The sequence below is a fragment of the Typha latifolia genome, chromosome 6 (genome assembly GCF_019914945.1).
Source record: "Typha latifolia isolate L0001 chromosome 6, TyphaL0001v2, whole genome shotgun sequence".
Classification (NCBI taxonomy): domain Eukaryota; kingdom Viridiplantae; phylum Streptophyta; class Magnoliopsida; order Poales; family Typhaceae; genus Typha; species Typha latifolia.
This window is the reverse complement of record NC_133091.1, coordinates 13,413,939-13,432,579: the sequence shown is the minus strand read 5'-3', so window position 1 is coordinate 13,432,579 and position 18,641 is coordinate 13,413,939. Positions and strand designations below refer to the sequence as shown.

The window sequence follows — 18,641 nt, the reverse complement described above, 5'->3', positions numbered from 1 at the left end:
CAGTTGAAATAGAACATTTCTATAAGAGTGCTAGAAAATAGTATATAAAATAATGAAGCGTTCAGAAAAGCAATTCAGGTATAAGCAAAAAAATGATTAGTTGCACCAGCAAGCACTCGGTTTAACTCTACGGGAAGAAATTAATGCCAACACGCCAACATGCATGCCATCCTATATTAGTCTGTTCAGTTTGCAATCAAACCAGACAGACATGAACAAAAGGAAGAAATGGTAGCCAACATCCCAGAAGCATCTGAAACGATAATGCTAACTTGAAAGTTCTTAATTTCACCAGTCTGTTAAAGCAATATAAGACTCCCAGTAAACAACGGAATCTTTAGAACATAGATGAGAAAGATTATGAGATTCTAGGATCAATCTCCCAGGGATCATCTTATCCCCAAGGATGACTACCGGAAGTATATGGAAACAAGAGGAATATCGATGTCATTATCATCATCATCCTCGCAAGCTACCACAACATCCAGGTGCCTCCTGTATGAGGGTACCTCTAACTTAGCCACCTCCTTGGCTACATCCGCAACCTTCTTGCCAAGTCGATCTTTGTGTCTGGGGAACATACTATTGTAAAGCAAAGAGGTACCGCAAGAGATGCTGTATGCATTGAGGCCTCTTGCCTTCAACCATTGCAAGAGCTCTGAAAGTGTAAGGTCCCCCTTAATGATCCAACGATCCCAAACCGTCCAGCTCATGTCTTGGTGCTTGATCACCTTCGGTGGGACCGGTTCCGCCATAGAAAACAAAGGTAGTGCAAGGTTGGCAAATGTGTTACGGTAATCTTCAACCTTATGCCCACCAGAAAGAACTTTGTAAAGTTCAAGACAGACAAAACCGGTAGCCATGGCTGTTGAGGTGGCGATGGCTGGAATAATCCTACCAGCAATGAATTTTGCTTTCAGCTTGTCAACTTCAGGAATGCTGTAGTTTCTCGCACGCATATTTGCAAGACCAGCTATTAAGTCCATATGGTAATTTGTATCGTCATCCTGGAAAGCAACAAGAGCAAACAATGCTTTAAGAAATATATAATTGTGGCAGACAACAAACTCCAATGCTTAAGGTGCTGCAAACAAACATCCTCGACAGGGAATGCATTTGCAACCACGTACAGTTATAATAATCTCAATGGAAATAATAAATATCAGGTGAAGATACGAGTCACAGGTATTGACAAGTAAGCACGTGGAGATACGACGATCATTTGATATATAATACATGTAGCTTGCCGTTAGTCAAGGCTATAACATGGAGTAGAGATTATGGGGGAAGTCACAATATTCAAGTACCAGGTGCATTATTGAAGGGAACCACAGAAAGATTTCAATGACTTCAAAAGAGGAAACGGAGCAAATTGTTACTGAATGCTTGGCTACATTCTACCGAGAATAACTAACCTTCTCAAACTGTATTGGTTTCATTTTGAACCCTGCGGGCAGTTTCTTGGCACATTCTTCCAGATTGGTTATAAGATCATTAATAACAGCAGCATCATCAAGAGAAGCACTTGACAGATTTGTAGCCTTCTCATCTGTCACAATCTTAACTCCTTTCTTGGGCTGAAAATCAGGAACCAATACCTTATTAACAGCATCAGCCAACTTCTCTGTGTTCTTGGCCCAGTCAGGTATAGAAAAACCAAACGTCTCGGCTCTCAAGATGGAAGCAGCCATGATGAAGTGAAGATGGCCTGGATCACTGGCCAAGAATTGCAATGCGTGGGGGAAGCGTTTAGGAGCAGACCAGAATGGTGCACCTGTGCTGGTGGCAGAATCTTCGGGGAAAGTAAATGTCAACTGCTTCACACGGTTGGAGAAGTAATCTTCAAACCTGAAAATGTGGATATCGGGTTAGTGATCACAAAGAACTCAAAAGCAGAAGTAGCACATTTACAGATAAATATTGCAGCCATGGAATGGAGATTCATAGTATCCAAATGAAAACCTTCACACTCACATGCACGTATGTTCACGTGATGCAGAAATATGTTCATGATTTTAAACCAAAGATGACTACTACAAAGTTCTACTAGAAGAGATAAAATATAATAAAACAGAAGAATGAAATCTAGAGGTTATGTAACAACACATCAAGACCTTGGTAACAACAAGCAATCTCTGTACAAATAATTCTAGTTCAGTTTTAAGTTTCCCAGATATTTGGAACAAGATGAATAAACAAATATCCAAATCATAAAACACACTATGGCTTTAAATAATATAAGGAAGAAATAGAGAATTACTTAATCCGTGCCCATGTGATGCAATCCTGGAATGTATCACACCGTTCCTTGTCGAGGCATTCAATAACACGTTGAAGTAAATCCCTAGCCTGAGCATCACCTGCTTTCCTCATTGCAGAAGCATACTCACTTGGGTTGGATAGGAACGTATTCACTTCGCTCGGAGTTTTCTCGAGCAAGCCCTCAAACTCAGATCGGGCCCATGTAAGGCAATGATCAATATTGTGAGGAAAAGAATGAACCGTACACATTGGTGCCTGCTTCTCAGGAGGGTCTCTTGAAGCCCCATAATTCTCAGTCAGATGGGGTATTACCATCTGTGTGTTGCACTTGGCACCCAAAGTCCCTGATTCTAACAGTGGCTTCTGGAAATACAAGCATCTCATGTCCATATACATTCTGGCATTAACATTATCCAGCGCATTAATGACAACATTCAAGCTCTCCCAGAATGCATCATTGAACACATTCTCGGTCTCTGGGCATGCTCGATTCTGAAGAGCTTCTATATGGAGACTTGAATTGATTGAACCAGCAGCAGATGCTGCCACAGTGGACTTCGCCTGCCCAATATTCCAGTCACGGAACAGAAACTGGCGGCTAAGATTACTTTTCTCAATCACATCATCATCCGTTATGGTTAGCTTCCCTTTGTGGCTGCAAGACACTCCCATTAAGGCTAGATTCTTCAAGAACTCACATCCAAGAGCACCAGAACCTACCATAAAAATATTAGCCTCTTCCATTTTCTTCTGAAGCTTAGATCCAAACACAGAAATTTGTGCATCATAGCGGCAGTTCAATGGCTTCACATCATTAGGCTCCAATGGTTCAACAGGAAGGGACTCAATTGAATCAAAATAAAAGAACTGGCCAAAAATTACACAGAACAAGTTAGACAAGAGTCAACTTTAGATGAAAAGAAATTTTAGTCGGAAAACCCACCTGGAAAAGTGGGTGGAACTTCCCAGAGCAAGCTTTGACAACTTCCTGACCAACAATACCACCAAATATTGCAGCCATAGGATTTAAAATTGCTCCGGAACCATTTGCAAAAATGCTAAAAAGTTTCTCATCAATCTCCTCCAGTTTATTATCACCTGAGTTTTCATTGATACTGACAGCAAAATTCATCAACCTCTGAGCATCGTCCTTTGACCCAGCAACAGGGTAACGCCCATAATCTTGCTTAAACTTATCCAAGGCTTGAAAAGCCAAGTGAAGCAGAGGAGGGCGATCGAACTTGGAGAAATCACTCAGAAGGAAATCTCCAGGATCTTTCAGAGACTCTCTTAAAGGTTTGAATTGCAAGATCTTAGGTTGCTTTACCTGTGTAACTATACCACCTTTTTCATATGTACCAAAGTTGGTTGTATCTTCTTCAAGAGTGAATGAATACGGCCTTGCATTCTTAACCTTCCTTGGTTTTCCGTCATTTAGCTCAGACATTCCATGAATTTCTGAGAAAACAACTAGATCCCCATCTTGGAACTCAAGCCGCTCATCATCGACACAGGATACCAGTGCAGGATTGTCGTTGCTAATAGATGCAATTATACCTGCATGTGGTTCTTCACCATCAACATCAACAACAGTAAACTGTGGACCAAAGTCACAAAACACGCTGCCAAAGAGTCCTCGAACTTCAGCTTTGACAAAGGAAATTGGAGGCTGGTGATTGTGACAATAGTCATCAAATTTAATTGCTTTCTCCAAACTTATATCAGTAAAAACCACAGCCTGAAATACAGAAAACATACAGATCTCAGAAAATCATCATAGGAAACGATACCAGAACATGAAAATGTGATAGCAGAAGGATGCTAAATGGAAAGGGAAGGAGCAATTAAGTGCCTGATGGTTCAAGTATGTACCAACAGATATAATATGAATATGAGCTCGCACTGGAAATTATGATTAGAAAAATCCAAACTAAACCTCGGCTTATCAAATGGCTTGTTGCAAGAAGGTTGGGCTGTACAGAGATAAAAGCCTACCCATCTTGAGAGTGTATGCAGCCTAAACCGACCAGCCTGGCCGATAGTTTAGGTCATATCAGGCATGATAACTTACCTAGAAAGGTTATCAAACAGAAACGGATTGCATATGGATTATTAGAAATTCAGTGGTTGGCTTCGATGAATTTTGATCTGGATCAGCCCTTATTGTTCTCACAGTGCAGGTTAACACTCCCCAACTAAACCAATTTCCAAGGTTAGGAACGACTAACTTATATATTAGCACAATGATAATAAAGAATTATATTTATTGTAATTTGCAAACATTGTCCTATCATAAGGCCACAATTGTGGCCTATGCAGCACTCTTAGAGTTCCCCCGCTAACATACACAGCCAGAGAGCATTACCCTGGCTGTGCTGCTGCCTTTGAACCATAACAATCTAATAGCCTGAAATAATTGCACATTAATTTGCTAATAGCAGAACATGGTGTTTGTGAAACATGGCTAATACAAAAAACACACTATAATCCAATGACATAGTAGCCCATGTTGTGAAGTGTAAAGTTGTAAAACATGATAACATGCAAATTAGCACAAAAAATTCCATGTTGTTCAACATTGTTTCCTATCTTCTCATCCTTCAGCCATAAAAAGAAATTAAATGTATGAAAACTAGGATCATAACCTATACAAGTATATACTGGCATAAACAGAAGCAACACATAATACAACTTAAAATGGCATTAAATGTTATAGCAAACAAAATGATGTTCACAAAGGACCAAGCAACACTATAGCAAAATAGGAGATGTTAATACAGCTCAAAGAATCTATAAACCTGTAATAAATCAAGAAGGAAACCCCTTAAAAAACAAGTAATAACATAACTAAGTTGGATTTTCAACAATGTTAAAAAGGTGACTATGGCATTCAGTTCCTATGTGGGCACATGCATACCTGTGTCAGAAACTCATAAAATATGAGTAAGAAATTCAAATAAATTGCAAATAGCAAATAAAAAGTGATGGCTATTACTTAAGTATGGTAAGTTAGTGTGTGGAGAAGAACCAATTACTTAAGTATACTTGTAACACCCCAAAATTTGAGGGGGGGGGGGGGCATGCGTCCTCCCCTTCTCCCTTTTTTCTTCTTCTTCTTCGTTGCCGACGCTAGAGACGAAGCCCCGGAGCCGACGGCCGACAAAGCCAACTCCGCGACCCCTCGGTAAATCTCCTTGTCCTTGGTTGTTTCCTTTCTTTCGCCGTGCCTTGCTCCTCTCGGTCGCGTCGCTGGTGCCGTTGACCTCGATGGTGGCCGCGCCTCTATCTCCTTGATTTCCTCCTCTCTTTACCCTCCCCTTCCCTCCAGCGAACCACCCATCCCGGGTGAGGGCCGCAGGCCGCCAACATCAAGGGAGGGCTGCCGGCGGCATGGGCCACCGACAGCGTCGGGCCCTTCTCTCTCCCCCATCTGTCTCCTTCCCTCGGAAGGAGATGGTGTGGGAGGGTGGGGATTAAACAACCCCCACCCATCCCCTTAGTGGGTTGCGCTGAACCGCAGCCCACTAAGCTCGACTTTGGTGGGCTGCGGTTGGATTGCAGCCCACCGCTAGCCTTGGTGGGCTGTAGTTGGACCCCCAACCCATCTCATACAACCTTGTGGGCTACAGTTGGACTGCAGCCCACCAAGGCCCCCTTGCCTATTAGGTTAGGCTCTGTCTAGCCTATTTGGACCCTATAACCCTGTTTATTCATTTCCACCTAATTTATTAGCCTAACCACTCACCTAAAATTATTATCACCTAGTTAGTGTGAATTTTATGATGACATAGAACTCACTCTAGGGTACCCTTGACTCATGTATATGCCTAAACATAAATTTTCTAATAAGAAAATTTATTCTATTAATTCGCTAATCTTACATATGGCCTTACTTGCGTGAATTAATAGGATCGACACTGCGTGAGAAAGATTTTGGGATTCTGGAGAAGCCAGCTAGCTGAAGAGATTTAGAGTACCATGGAGACCCTGCAGGCGAGTAGAGTTTATATAAGTCTAGAATAATATAGTTACAGTTATTATACCTTCCATGACATTGTAGAAAATATCAGTATTAATACATGCATCTAGTGTACTATGATATATCTTGACATGTGCAGTTATTGATAATTTATTCATCATAATATTATGAGAATGTTAATGTTAGCATATGCATTAGTGTAACGATGCTCTACATGTATACTGTATGATAAACTTTTGCATAAATATCTGTTGTAAATATAGAATGTAACGATCATGATGACTATGACATGACTTGTACACTCACAGACACTGCACCACCTCCACTTATCATTAGTAGTCGAGTTCTGACTAGACAATGCCCCTACTCACTCAGCCCGGGGTTAAAGGTAGAGTGTATCATATATGGCTATATTATTAGCGGCCCACACCTGAGGTCGGGAGCCTGTGTGGCATTCAGGTAATTATACTGCATAGTCAGAACTAGATTATGATAGTAGAAAAATATGATTGTAGATATATCTCTAGCGGTACCTGATGACGCAAGGTTAGGGCGTCCGTTGATGAGTCGAGAGCTCCCAATTCTCTCGCTGAGGGTGGTAATGATTTAGAGAGAGTGATATAGGCTCACAACTGGGGTTCTTAGTCTGATGGCCATAGACAACCGATCACATGTAGTGTCGCAATGCATGTGTGGATGACATTACCGTTAGATGTATATATATCCCCCTCGATGTATGAGATAATTTTCTTGAGAATATCTACCTTGTGCGGTGAATGGCTCGGTGAGCTATGATAAACTATGATTAATACCTTGGTGAGCATGGAATGACTAAACTACTCTTTTATTGCTATGTATAACATGTGAAGACTATAATTAAGGTTTGTATGAATAAAAGATTATATCAAGCTTTATATCTGTGTAGACTTATCCTGATATGATTAAGAGTTGGCATGTTCCAGAATAATGACGTGTAGTCTTTATTGATTGCATTGATTTAGTAACCCATGGTAAGTCATTTAAACAAGCGTATTGTTATTGCTAGCAACTATAGGCATGCATTGGATATGCACCTGTGATTTCATTGTTATAGATTGTATGGATCCTACTCGCCGAGCTGTGTGCTCACCACCTCTTGGTGGCATCATTTCAGAGCTAGAGGACGCAGGTGCGAGTAGCAAGGAGTAGCTGCATTTTTATTTTATATTAGTTGTATTGAGCCTCTGCGAGGACGTTATGATTGACAATGTATTTTGGACTTTAGAGTTGTATTTTGGATGTGTATCTTGAAGGCTTGTTGTGGCCTGTGAAACTTGTATCCGGACTCTTATAGTTGAGTTTATTTATGGTATGAACTTATGCTGCTTTGTGTCTTGTGAAATCCTATTACTGACAGGTCATGTAATGTACCGCGTGGGAGGATTTACTCACGCGGTTTACCCGTGTATCTAAAGGTGTGGGTATTTCAATACTACTATAATATAATAAAAGTGATGGCTCAAGCAAGTCCTACGAAGCATGATCAATTGATTGCAAACGCATATGCAGTCACACAAATAGGTTTCCACTTTCCACGCAGTTTCATCCCATACAATAAAATTTATGCAATAAAATATAAATCTTTTAACAGGAGTTCCATGCTTCTTACTAAAGACTAACTTTAAACAACATTATACTTTCCCTCGTTATCTATCAAATTTGAGAAACAAAGGACCAACAGTCAAAGAGGCACTGCATCATTCACATCATATAGCCAAACAAAAAATGTCAAGTTATGAGACAAATAAATGAAGAAAGCATTAATATAGCGGATAAGCACCGGTAAAATGTTCCATTAATAGCACAAAAAACAGAATGTAATAAATGCAAAATGCTGAAAGTAGAAGAGTAAGTAAAGTAATCAATAATAACCTGGAAATCAGACAGGTGTTCCTCCGTCAGTTCCTCCATTAAAGCAGAAACAAGGACAGCATTATTAAGTTCCTGCAGCTTTTGAACACAAGCAGAAGCTCGGTTCCTGCCAATATCTTCCTCAGATAGAAAGAAATTACTGGACAAGTCCCACATTTCCACAGACTGTGCATCTTGTAGCGTGATAGACTTGATTCCAGCAAGAACAAGATTCTTTGCTGCAAGAGAGATAATTTTAGTTCTAGAAAATTTTACCATTCATACCAACAGAACCTAATCATGGAACCTGAGAGCTTACCAGTAAATCATAATTGACATTATTCATTTGTACATCATAAACTAGAGGTACTTCAAATTAGAGAGATAACATACAGATATTGAAATATGGAGGCCAAAGATGCGCAAAAGAAAGCCCAATAATCTAAAGGTAGAATCTGACACCAAATATTGCAACCACCAAAATATTCAATAAATTGTTAATCATCAAAAGATTGGCTCAGCAAGACTTGAAGTAGAAAACATTTATGATTTATCACAGATTGGCGTGCAGGACCTACTTCTAGCAGCAACCAATGCATGTACCAGTGAAATGACTATTACTAAATCTTTCCATGACCAGAGAACCACTTACTATGTAGGATATCAATTTCTCGTCCAATTTCATAACACTAAAAATCTCTCTTTGAGATTTGAAAACGAGAATAAAAAATGGCCAACTGGACAGAACGTCAATCCACAAAACTAGGATATATTACTTCTCGTGAACAATATTATACAAGATCAGAATAGTGAGAAAAAAAGAGAGCTGAAAACACTAAGAAAGAATAAGTATTTACCTATCTCGGCTCCGAGCCCATTGAGCCCAGAGACAAGAACATTAGAGGCGAACAGCCGCCGCATCGTCTCTCTCCCATACACCGCAAGCTGCCGGCTATGCAGATCCTCATCGATCTCCGTCACACTATTCCCGTTGACCTCGCCGTCCATCTTTCGCGGTGACCTGTGGCTATACTCACTCACCGCCGCCTCTGACGCCACCGAGTTCGAGCTCTCTACCTTCGCCTTCTTCGTCTGTGCCCCGTCCGCGACCTGGTCTTCTTCAACCTCGGCTCCCACCGCTCTCTTTCTTGGAAGCATATAGAGCAGCCCCCTGACCAAAACCCTTAGGAACCTCATCAAATTGAACAAAACCAACCTAAGCAGCTCCAGAGATCGCGATCGGAGGCAGGAAATCCAACCAACAGCTAAATCTAACCCGATCTGACCCGAAAGAATCAAGAAATAACGTGATCGAGAGGGGAAGCAACATACCGAGGTAATCTGGCGGCGCGGGCAAGGGATCGCAGGAGAGGGAATGGGAGGAGGAGATCGTGCTGTCTTCTACTTTACCCTTCTCGCTGGATTTTCTTGGTTATTCAGAGCTAGGGTTTTTGAGAGGATTCGCCAAAGCACCTGATGGTCTCGGTGCTTTGCTCCTCAGAGTATTTATAGATAGGATTGGGGGAGAGAAGCCATGGCAGCGTTGCCGAGAACTGACAGCGGAATGGAAAAGGTAAGTCGGCGAAGTATAAGAATTGTGGTGTGATCTGGACCATTGGATTGGCGCTCTCTTTCTAATGGGTAGTTAGTATCTGGTATCCATTTCTTGATAGTATACTGTATACGTGTGAGTCGTTGCCGATTTCTGTTATACAAAAAAAAAAACTAGTTTGGAGAGGCTTTTTTTTCGATTTATAATAATATATATTCTAAATTAAAATTTTAAATATAAATTACAAAAGTACTTTAGAGTTTAGAATTAATTATTGCTAACAATAACTCCATAAATTTGTGATAGTTTGTCACACGAAAATTATGTTTAGAGTCAATACAACTCGTCAAATTCAACTTTTTCCTCCACTATCTCTTCCTTATCGGTATCGATTGTTAATATTATAATTATACAACGAAAAGAGGCACTTCTTACCTTTAAACATATTTTTTTCTGCCAAAATTAACGTATTTATATTTTTCCTTTTAAAAAATATATTTGAAATCAAGTATAAATGGATTTCATTGAATTCCTTTCCCTATTTGAAATATAAATGAATTAAAATAAAATTTCATACAATATTTTATTTTAGTTTTGCTCTGGCCCAATCTACTTCCAAGTTATGGGCCCCCACAAAGGTAAAAGCCCATATAGTAGCTAACTCTTTGGTCCTTCCTCATCATCGCCGATTAGCAAACACAACCTAGAACTCGCACTCCTCTCTGCTCCATTTCTCCCCTTCGTGTCGTCCTCGCGAGAGCTCGAGTCTTCTAGGTAAGCTCCAAAACCCTAGCCCCAGATCTAGCTTCGAGATCGCCTTCTCCAATCCTAACCTTGATCGCGGAAGGTGGGTGGAATCGGATCGGCGGCGATGTCGAGCACCGTCGATGCGTCGGGGGAGCCGATCCCGACCTCGGCAGTTCTGATGGCGGCGTCGAAGCACATCGCCGTGAGGTGCCGGGCGGAGAACGTGGACTTCATCAACTGCAAGAAGAAGGATCCCAATCCCGAGAAGTGCCTCGACAAAGGCCGGCAGGTCACTCGATGTGTCCTAAATCTGTAAGGAATCACGAGTCTCGAATCTCTTGCGCAAATCCAATTCTCTCAGTGGAAATTTTCCCAGAAATTATATGGTCATTTTAGTTTGGTTGTTGCCTCTTTAGAGTTGTAGCGGAATGCATTCCAAATTTCATAGTTTCTGAATGGAACCGGAACAGGATCTCACTCAAATTGACTTCTTCTGGCCTTTGGTTCGCTGCCGTTGTAGTTGGCTTGTTTTATCGTGCTTCGTAAAATGTTTAGGTGTTGATTTACTTCGGACGTGATCCTCCAGATCGTATGAGCTCTGTTCTCATAACAAATTCTTGCGGTTGAATTATGTATAAGGGAGAAATAGTTGTCATTTGTCAATGCAACACATTAGAAGCATCTCTTATGGTGAGGCATTTTGGATTGTTTAGGACTTATCTGATTTAATTGAACTGCTAACGATGAAATATAACGGATGTCTCTTTATTCATATCAGTCTGACAGAAAGTAGAGAGTAGATAACTTTAGCTGACTGTGTCTAGTTTATACCCGTCCAAATAAGTTGGAATACAACTACAATAGCTGCTCTTATGATAAAAAATGCTGCAGTGGGAAATGAAATTATACCTAAAAATATTTGATGGAATAGGGGATAGGCAACATATGCATAATTCAATCACTGCAATACAGAACTGTTTTGATAGCACTACTGAGTTTAAGACTGTTAACTCACTAAGCATAAAAATTTGGATGGCAAAGCCGACATATATTTGAACTGTATATAACATGGACTATTATGATGAAGGATAAATTATATGTAGAGATTTCAGCATTATCTTCTCTTTTTTGAATTTCATTGTTTAGATTTGTTTTTGGTGTCCACTGTCGAAATAAATACGTTTATATTTTCTTTTTTCTTTACATCCTGAATCAGTTAGGTTTGGTCCTCTTCTCTTTCAGTTGATCTGATTCTAAACTTAAACAAGAAGTAAGACTGTCTAATGACAAACATGATATCTTCCTGTGTAGATCAAAACATGTACAACTGCATTTTTACGGCCCCATTCAATGAATACCTATTAATTAGATTTTTCAGATCTTGCATTTCAGGCTATAGATTGTCTGAACCTTTGTTGGATTGTTTGTTTGACTCTTTGCTGAATTGTATCTTAGACTTGAACCTTGGACTTTTCACATTTCCCCATCAGTCTCAACTCCTTAACTCTGTAGAAGAATTTCATGTTAACCTTGCCCTTGCAACTTGCATATCCATATGTTTTATCGACCAATAAGGAAAATGTTTCCTCAAAATGCCCAATTGTATATCATCTAAGGCACCTTTTTTTATTTAACATATCTTGGTTAGAATTTTGGCACTAATTTTCATAGTTGATCATAGAATTTGCCTTGATTAAACTCAGTCCTCGCGGTTGGACCTTACCAACTTTGATTTCTACTATGACCAACCCCATTTTAATGGAAAATAGTTTTGGTGGATATTGATACATATAAAGGTTTCCTTGATCTTTTACTAAACCATATAAATCTATGTCGAACTCCTTGTTGATGTTTAGTACATTACGTTATTTGAGACTAGCATTATTATGTTCAGTAAAATTTAATTGTTGTAACTATTTAGATAACTTTTGTCACCAGATATCTGAAAAATTATCTTCATAAGAACAAACATATTAACTGAATGGTTGGTTATTGTGTGTATCTTCTTAGTTAAGGACATCTGCACCCCCTCAGGAGAACGGAAAATATCTTTACCTTAATTGCATTCACTCTTGTATTATTTGTATGAATTGAAACTAGACCAATTTTACAAGAAAACACATGCTTCTAAACTTTATGTTTTTATTTCTTGTGGGCTCGTGCTTGACTAGGGCAGTAGAGACTTTGTTATGTTTTATTAAGGTACCACCCTCTTCAGTTAGCTCTTTCCTTATCATTTGAAAAATTGGTGCATTCTGTTACATTCTTTGTGAATTCTATTGCTTAGCAAATAGACTACGACTACACAATTCTATCTGAACTTCCACTTGAGCCCTGAATCTAGTTTTGTTTCTTCTTCTTTTCCCTTATTGGATGTAAATTGTGAGGTGGAAGTTTAGATCAGTTATGTCATTAAAAAAATTATGTTTCGCGAGTATGTTCTATCATATATTTTCTTTTGTTTCATAAATAAAATGTTAACAATCGTAAGTTCAAAGAAGAAATACAGCACCCATCAGAGAAGAAAAGAAACACTAGCATTCCTTAACCTACTTATCAATGCTAGTGAGAATGTGTGTTTACCCCTGGGAAATTGGATGGTAGCATTCTACTAGGTGTTGAGCTGTTCCAGTCTCACACTGCTGCTTTTGGTCCTTAGAACTTAATATATATTTTTTCCTTAAAGGGAGAGATTTTAGAAAACTAATTTTCTCAAGGGCAGATTGTATAAACATTTGTTTTTCTCATAAGAAAATCATTTATCAAGTGTTCGAGTTAATTACCGTTTATCTGTGATGTTGCTTCCCTACCATACACTGGAAAACATCATTGTGAACTATTATATCTGTGAATTTAGTTTAGGAGATCTTTGACTTTTATTTTTGACAAAAGGGCTGCTGCCTCGTTTCATTGAAACAATAAATCTTTGAACTTTAGTTAATGCATCGTTTGTATACTATTTAAAAATTTGGTCTAATGAGTCTAAAATGCAGGCTGAAAGATCTTCATGAGAGGTGTCCCAAAGAGATGGATGCTTATGCAGGTTGCATGTACTACTACACCAATGAATTCGACTTGTGCCGTAAAGAGCAGGAAGCATTTGAGAGCACATGCCCGTTGTCTGACTAGTCCTGCAATTTTTCTTCCAATGATCTTTTGGAATAAGTTAATGAGGTTCCAACTCATGATCTTCAATCATCTTAGCATTTGGAAACAGTCTTGTGGGTGAAAAGTAGTACTTTTTCAATTCATCCAAAGTTTTTTTTCTTTTTCTTTTTGTCTTGCAAGCAATTCATCAAACCATGCTACTGTTGCATCTGCTTGGATGTTCATTGCAACATACTCTTCCCTTTTAAAATTTCTTCTAGCAAACTGATACAGTATTGTCTCGATGTGTGTCTAATACACCTCTTCTGGTCCTTCTAATCTGCTACCATTGCAACCAGTCCAGAGGGGACTGTAACAAAATAAGGTTTTCTATTTGCATAGCATAGTCTGCAATGAAAAAGTTTGACGTTTTGGTCGAGCTTCCAAATGTTCTTAGCTGAACTTTTAGTACCTTTTTCATTGTATTAATCTTATCACCCTCTATGATTCCCGAATATTTGTATGGTTTAGTGCAAACTTAAGGTCAGGATTAACAGGAATTTCCTTCATTTAGATACAAGAGAAAGTTTTACTTTAGTTAATACACCACCAGTTCCTTCAACTAGTTTTGGATTCTTAGTGGATGAAACATTTTTATATAATTTTCCTTCATGAAAGTTCAATTTCAGGCAATTCTCTGCTATATAATAAACCCTCGATCCTGTTCATTGTAGAGACTTTTGACTTCTAATCTCTGATATTTTGGCACCATCAATCCAGTCGATTAGCCGATATGGAGTAATAAAGAAAAGAGTCAAACGTGGTTCAGCAAGGCTCCCGATTTAAAGATAATTTTCTCATTAAGATTTGAAAAATATATCGTTATACGAATTTCTTGTCAACAAAACCAAATTTCTGGAGAGAGGGATAAAGATGTGAATGTTTATATTTTACTTTATTTTATTGTTGGAAGAGAGGAGCAAGTAAAGCCTGTTTACATAATCCTCGCTACTTGCTACAGCAGCAATGTGAATAGTACTTTTGACAGCAAACTTTTCCTCGTTCCACGTTGTCGTAAGCATCAAAGCAGCAATGGTTGACCTCTGACTATTAAATTTCTTTTTCTCCTCTATTTTCTAAGTCGAGCTTCTTCAATCCATTCTTTATCCACTTCTAAGCGGGCGTCATATTTCATTCTGTTTCCAAAATTAGATTTTTCTTTTTTATTCTTGGTGGAAGTAGGTACGTCGTTTCCAGCTCAAAATTAATTTGGACAATAATCAAATTATGATATGGGGCCAGAGAAAGATCCCTAAATTAAGACGGATTCCTGTGGATTTTGACAATTGTCATGATATCTGGACTGATAATTTAGTAAGACGATACAAAAGGTAGGGTCTAATTAAGAAAGTACGCATATGTAATAGAAACAAGATGTCCACATACAGATGGAACAATTGTAATATAGAATAACAAATCAAAGAAAGACAGGACATGAAACAATGATGATTCCAATCAATGCTTCCAACCATGAATTGTGAACAGCCACTTCAAAGGAGAGATCTTGACTTGTCTACCCAAGTAAAAATAAATGGATAGAAAGATCACAACATTTTCTACATCAACGAATATGAGATGCGATATAGACTTATAGTGCTGACTGCCAGAGGGGCCTTCCAGTCTGACAAGTATACATTTGGAGTGTAGAGAAGCAGTAAAAGAAAAGGGCTTTTTTTTTTCGCATAGATCTACTATATGCATATTGCTGCATAACCAACCAAAATGACCAAACAAAGTAAGAGAGAACAAACAAGAAACCTATCTAATATTCTGCCTTTGTAGGATTGCGATGATTTCGGAAAATTGAGGGCGCTTTGATGGAGAATTGTTCCAGCATTTAAGCATCAATGATCTTAGAACTTGTGGGCATTCTTTAGGTATCTCTGGCCTCAATCCACAGGCAGCAATTCCGACTGCTGCTTGAACTGGTGAGTAAGATGAGTATGCTGACTCACCAGTTACCATCTCCCAGAGCACCATACCATAGCTATAGACATTGCTCATCCAAGTTTCTGTCACACTCTCCGGATCGCCAGCTATGATCTGCATGCGTCAAGAAGATGAGCTTACGTTATTACCCTTACGTATACATAGATACAAAGAAAAAGCACAAAAAGATTCATAATGATGTTATAATAGCTTTTTGCAAGTAATGAAAAAGACTTAACATTGGCATCTTGATACTAACTTCTGGGGTAATAGTAGTTCACTTATATTTCTATAGTGAATGAATGGTTGGATAGGTACCGCATCTTAGTTTTTGTTTCTTTTACAGCAACAAACTGCTCTCATAATGTGAGAAGGATTTAAGGCACAGCAGGTGAGGTATAGCAAAGACCACACTAAATAACAGCTTACAATCAGGGATTTAGGATAGACAATTCTTAAACCTACTAGATGTTATGTGCAATGCTCCTAAGACATTTAAAAGAGGCTCCAAGTAATGAAATGCGAAATAAATTTCTAAGGATCAAGCAAGAAGAGTAATAAGACAAGGACTAATCCTAGTTTTGAAGCAACATAATGAAGAAAAAGCATGTCAACTAAGCAGTCTAACCTCAGGAGCTAGCCACCGGTACCCGTCTGTCTCATACTCGGTCACCTCCCCGCCATTGTTACAAGAAGTAACTATACCCATATCACCAAGGCAAGCATTTCCCTGTCTATCCAACAAAATTCTCTGTGTATTGAGATCACGATAAGTGACTCCATGATTGTTCATGAACATAAGACCTTCAGCAACATCGAGAGCGATCCGCATCACCTCTCTAATGGGCAATTTCTTGTTCTTCTGCATAATGTCATGAACTGATCCCCCATCCATCATCCTTGTCACAATGCACAGCCCATGCCTCTCTTCAAAGCAAATGCCATGGAATTGAAGGATATTCTTCTGCCCACAGCTCATCAGCTGCAACAAATCCTGCCTGATCTCAATATCATAAGAACTCCCAATTTCGCACCCCCTCAACTTCTTGGCCCACACCTTCCTCCCCCTATAGACACCCTTGAAAGAATTGGAGCCTACCCAATCGACAAATTCGACCTCGTCCGAGCTTATCACCCATCTGCCGATTTCTTCCCCACCAGATCGAATAGTTTGCCACTCATCGATGGAGACAACTAGTGAAGACTCGGGCAGGGGATTTGGGAGCGGGATCCGGCGAAGCGCCTCATTATCCAATGTCTGCACATCATCCCCATCAAATTGGGAATCATCATCATAGTTCTTTGAGCCCTCCTCTTGGCAGCCACAAAGCCCAAATGGAAGCTTAACGCCATTGCTCTTCGGCTTCTTTACCGCAGATCTCAGAGCAGCTTCAACCCGAGACCTGAAATGCCTCTCATTTCCTGGCGGGACGATGATCATTACAACACCAAGGGTTAACCCCTTCTTCTCAAAGATCTGAATCTTTTTGCAGCAGATCAAAGAGCTATCAAGAGATCCGGACATCGCCTGCCACGAAAGAGGTGAGTTGCAAGCAAACGTGAGCTTAAGAACAACCCCTTCCACCGCATCATTTCTTTCTTGCACCTCTTGGATATTGACCACTGGCTGGTCATCAGAGCAAGCCTGCTCCACCAATTTAGCATGCAAGAGGACTTCTTTCATATCAAACCCGGCCTGAGCATAGCTGTTAGGAAAAAAGAAAGTCGGATTTTTAAACTTGCAGATCAATCTTATTACAAAATGCCGAAGTTGGTATCCCTAATTTCTACGATTGGGAGCTAAAGTTACCTGTTTGGCAATGAATCGAAGTGGCGGCGGACGTTGGACATGAGCTTTTCAGGGATTTGGCTTCCCGGGTAGAGCTGGGTGAGATTGCGAACAACGCCGCCCCAGAGAAGCTTCTCAGATCGCGGCGAAGGGTCTCGGGGGGAAGATTCGAGGTTGAGGGAGCTCTTGAGAGCAGCAATGGCGCCGGCAAAGTTGCGGCCGAGGCGTTGCCACTTCTTGGGAGGTGGGAAGGCGCCATTAGATGCAAAGGTGTCGTCTTTCGTCGCCGGAGGAGGAGAAGGGGAGGTGGAACCGGAGGAGGACGAGGAAGGAAACACTTCAGAGCGATCATGGGTCTTCATCAGCACTTGCTCCACCATGTCCTCGTCGGTGCTCGGCCGCCCGGACCAACACTCCAACGCTGCCGCCATTCTCGAAATACCCAACGGAAGAAGAACAAAAACCAAACGGAGGAAGAGAGAGAGAGAAGAGAAAGTAGAGAAGAAGAGAAAATAGAGAAGAGAGGAGCACAAGAGATCACAGCATTGGGTTCAGCATTTTTAGCGCTGCGGCATTTCTTCAAACACCTGGTGGGCTTAGTCTTCTTCTACCGGTTGTCTTCCAATGAGATTTGAATAATGTGATAGGGAGTTGGTGATGGTGTAAATGTGCATGTGATCTTGCTGCGGACAGAGGACTACCGAGTCAGAGGAAGAGGGAGGCGTGGAGGTGGGAGAGTTATTATCACCACCATGTACGGATCTCCCATTTGGTAACTTGCATGAATAAAAGGAGAGGGTCTTATTCTTCTCGAGCTATTCACAAATTCTGGCTGAAGGGAAGTTGGATAAGAAATTTTCTTTACTACTTATCGGATGGATAAGTTCTTATAACCATATATTATCTCTCGGTGTCAATTATATCGACTGTTATACACATAGTTATACCCTTCAAATTCCATAGTTGGTCTTTCTACTCATGATTTATAGAATATTCTATATGTTTAGTTATTACTTAGTTATTTAGCCTAAAATTTTTAATTTTTTAACAAAAATTCTAAGAATCAGCTTCATTACGAAACATATAGAACCCAACAATCTACCTTAAACATTTGGCCCACAAATAGAACTAAAATAACTATCAAGCAAAACTAAATATCCACAGACATACAATAACGCATCGTAGAAAAAATAAAACAGTAAAACTACAAGTATCCGTCACTTTCAGTACAACAAGGTTCTACAAAAGATAAATAGATAGGGAACCAAAAAAATAAAATACTCCCTTTCAGTGTTGGCATCATCTATTAACGAGGCCCCTACAACATCTTCTTGGCTCATTTCTAG

At 39.8% G+C, this 18,641-nt stretch overlaps 3 protein-coding genes across 4 annotated transcripts; 1 reads left to right on the top strand and 2 right to left on the bottom strand.

The window, feature by feature from the left end:
• Positions 1–140: 140 nt before the first annotated feature.
• On the bottom strand, positions 141–9,692 carry LOC140790649 (ubiquitin-activating enzyme E1 2-like). 2 transcript variants are annotated; one of them, XM_073140814.1, is made up of 7 exons: positions 9,464–9,692; positions 8,989–9,302; positions 8,153–8,370; positions 3,206–4,000; positions 2,261–3,129; positions 1,416–1,848; positions 141–1,007 (listed from the first exon to the last, which is right to left on the bottom strand). In XM_073140814.1, the coding sequence occupies exons 2-7, from the start codon at positions 9,287–9,289 to the stop codon at positions 411–413; spliced, it is 3,213 nt and encodes a 1,070-aa protein (XP_072996915.1). In that variant the 5' UTR covers positions 9,290–9,302; positions 9,464–9,692; the 3' UTR covers positions 141–410. The 2 variants fall into 2 exon arrangements, with proteins under 2 accessions (XP_072996915.1, XP_072996914.1); XM_073140813.1 differs by lacking the exon at positions 9,464–9,692 and having other exon boundaries at positions 8,989–9,328.
• A 669-nt stretch (positions 9,693–10,361) lies between these two features.
• On the top strand, positions 10,362–13,802 carry LOC140791306 (NADH dehydrogenase [ubiquinone] 1 alpha subcomplex subunit 8-B-like). Its single transcript, XM_073141816.1, has 3 exons — positions 10,362–10,457; positions 10,531–10,742; positions 13,424–13,802. Exons 2-3 carry the CDS (start codon positions 10,555–10,557, stop codon positions 13,557–13,559), a joined length of 324 nt encoding a protein of 107 aa, XP_072997917.1. The 5' UTR covers positions 10,362–10,457; positions 10,531–10,554; the 3' UTR covers positions 13,560–13,802.
• A 1,221-nt stretch (positions 13,803–15,023) lies between these two features.
• Positions 15,024–18,241, bottom strand: LOC140791516 (uncharacterized). Its single transcript, XM_073142129.1, has 3 exons — positions 17,317–18,241; positions 16,135–17,212; positions 15,024–15,620 (listed from the first exon to the last, which is right to left on the bottom strand). The coding sequence occupies exons 1-3, from the start codon at positions 17,724–17,726 to the stop codon at positions 15,336–15,338; spliced, it is 1,773 nt and encodes a 590-aa protein (XP_072998230.1). The 5' UTR covers positions 17,727–18,241; the 3' UTR covers positions 15,024–15,335.
• Between the last annotated feature and the right edge of the window lie 400 nt (positions 18,242–18,641).

Bases quoted from the DNA above. Each gene is read 5' to 3' on its own strand.
- LOC140791516 (XM_073142129.1), bottom strand. From the start codon at position 17,726: ATGGCGGCAGCGTTGGAGTGTTGGTCCGGGCGGCCGAGCACCGACGAG. The intron at 17,213-17,316 runs GTAACTTTAGCT...TTTTCCTAACAG, and splicing joins TTCGATTCATTGCCAAACAG to CTATGCTCAGGCCGGGTTTG. The intron at 15,621-16,134 runs GTTAGACTGCTT...TGACGCATGCAG, and splicing joins ACCGGTGGCTAGCTCCTGAG to ATCATAGCTGGCGATCCGGA.
- LOC140790649 (XM_073140813.1), bottom strand. From the start codon at position 9,328: ATGAGGTTCCTAAGGGTTTTGGTCAGGGGGCTGCTCTATATGCTTCCA. The intron at 8,371-8,988 runs GTAAATACTTAT...TCTCTCTTGCAG, and splicing joins TGGGCTCGGAGCCGAGATAG to CAAAGAATCTTGTTCTTGCT. The intron at 4,001-8,152 runs GTTATTATTGAT...TCTGTATTTCAG, and splicing joins AACACCTGTCTGATTTCCAG to GCTGTGGTTTTTACTGATAT.
- LOC140791306 (XM_073141816.1), top strand. From the start codon at position 10,555: ATGTCGAGCACCGTCGATGCGTCGGGGGAGCCGATCCCGACCTCGGCA. The intron at 10,743-13,423 runs GTAAGGAATCAC...TCTAAAATGCAG, and splicing joins ACTCGATGTGTCCTAAATCT to GCTGAAAGATCTTCATGAGA.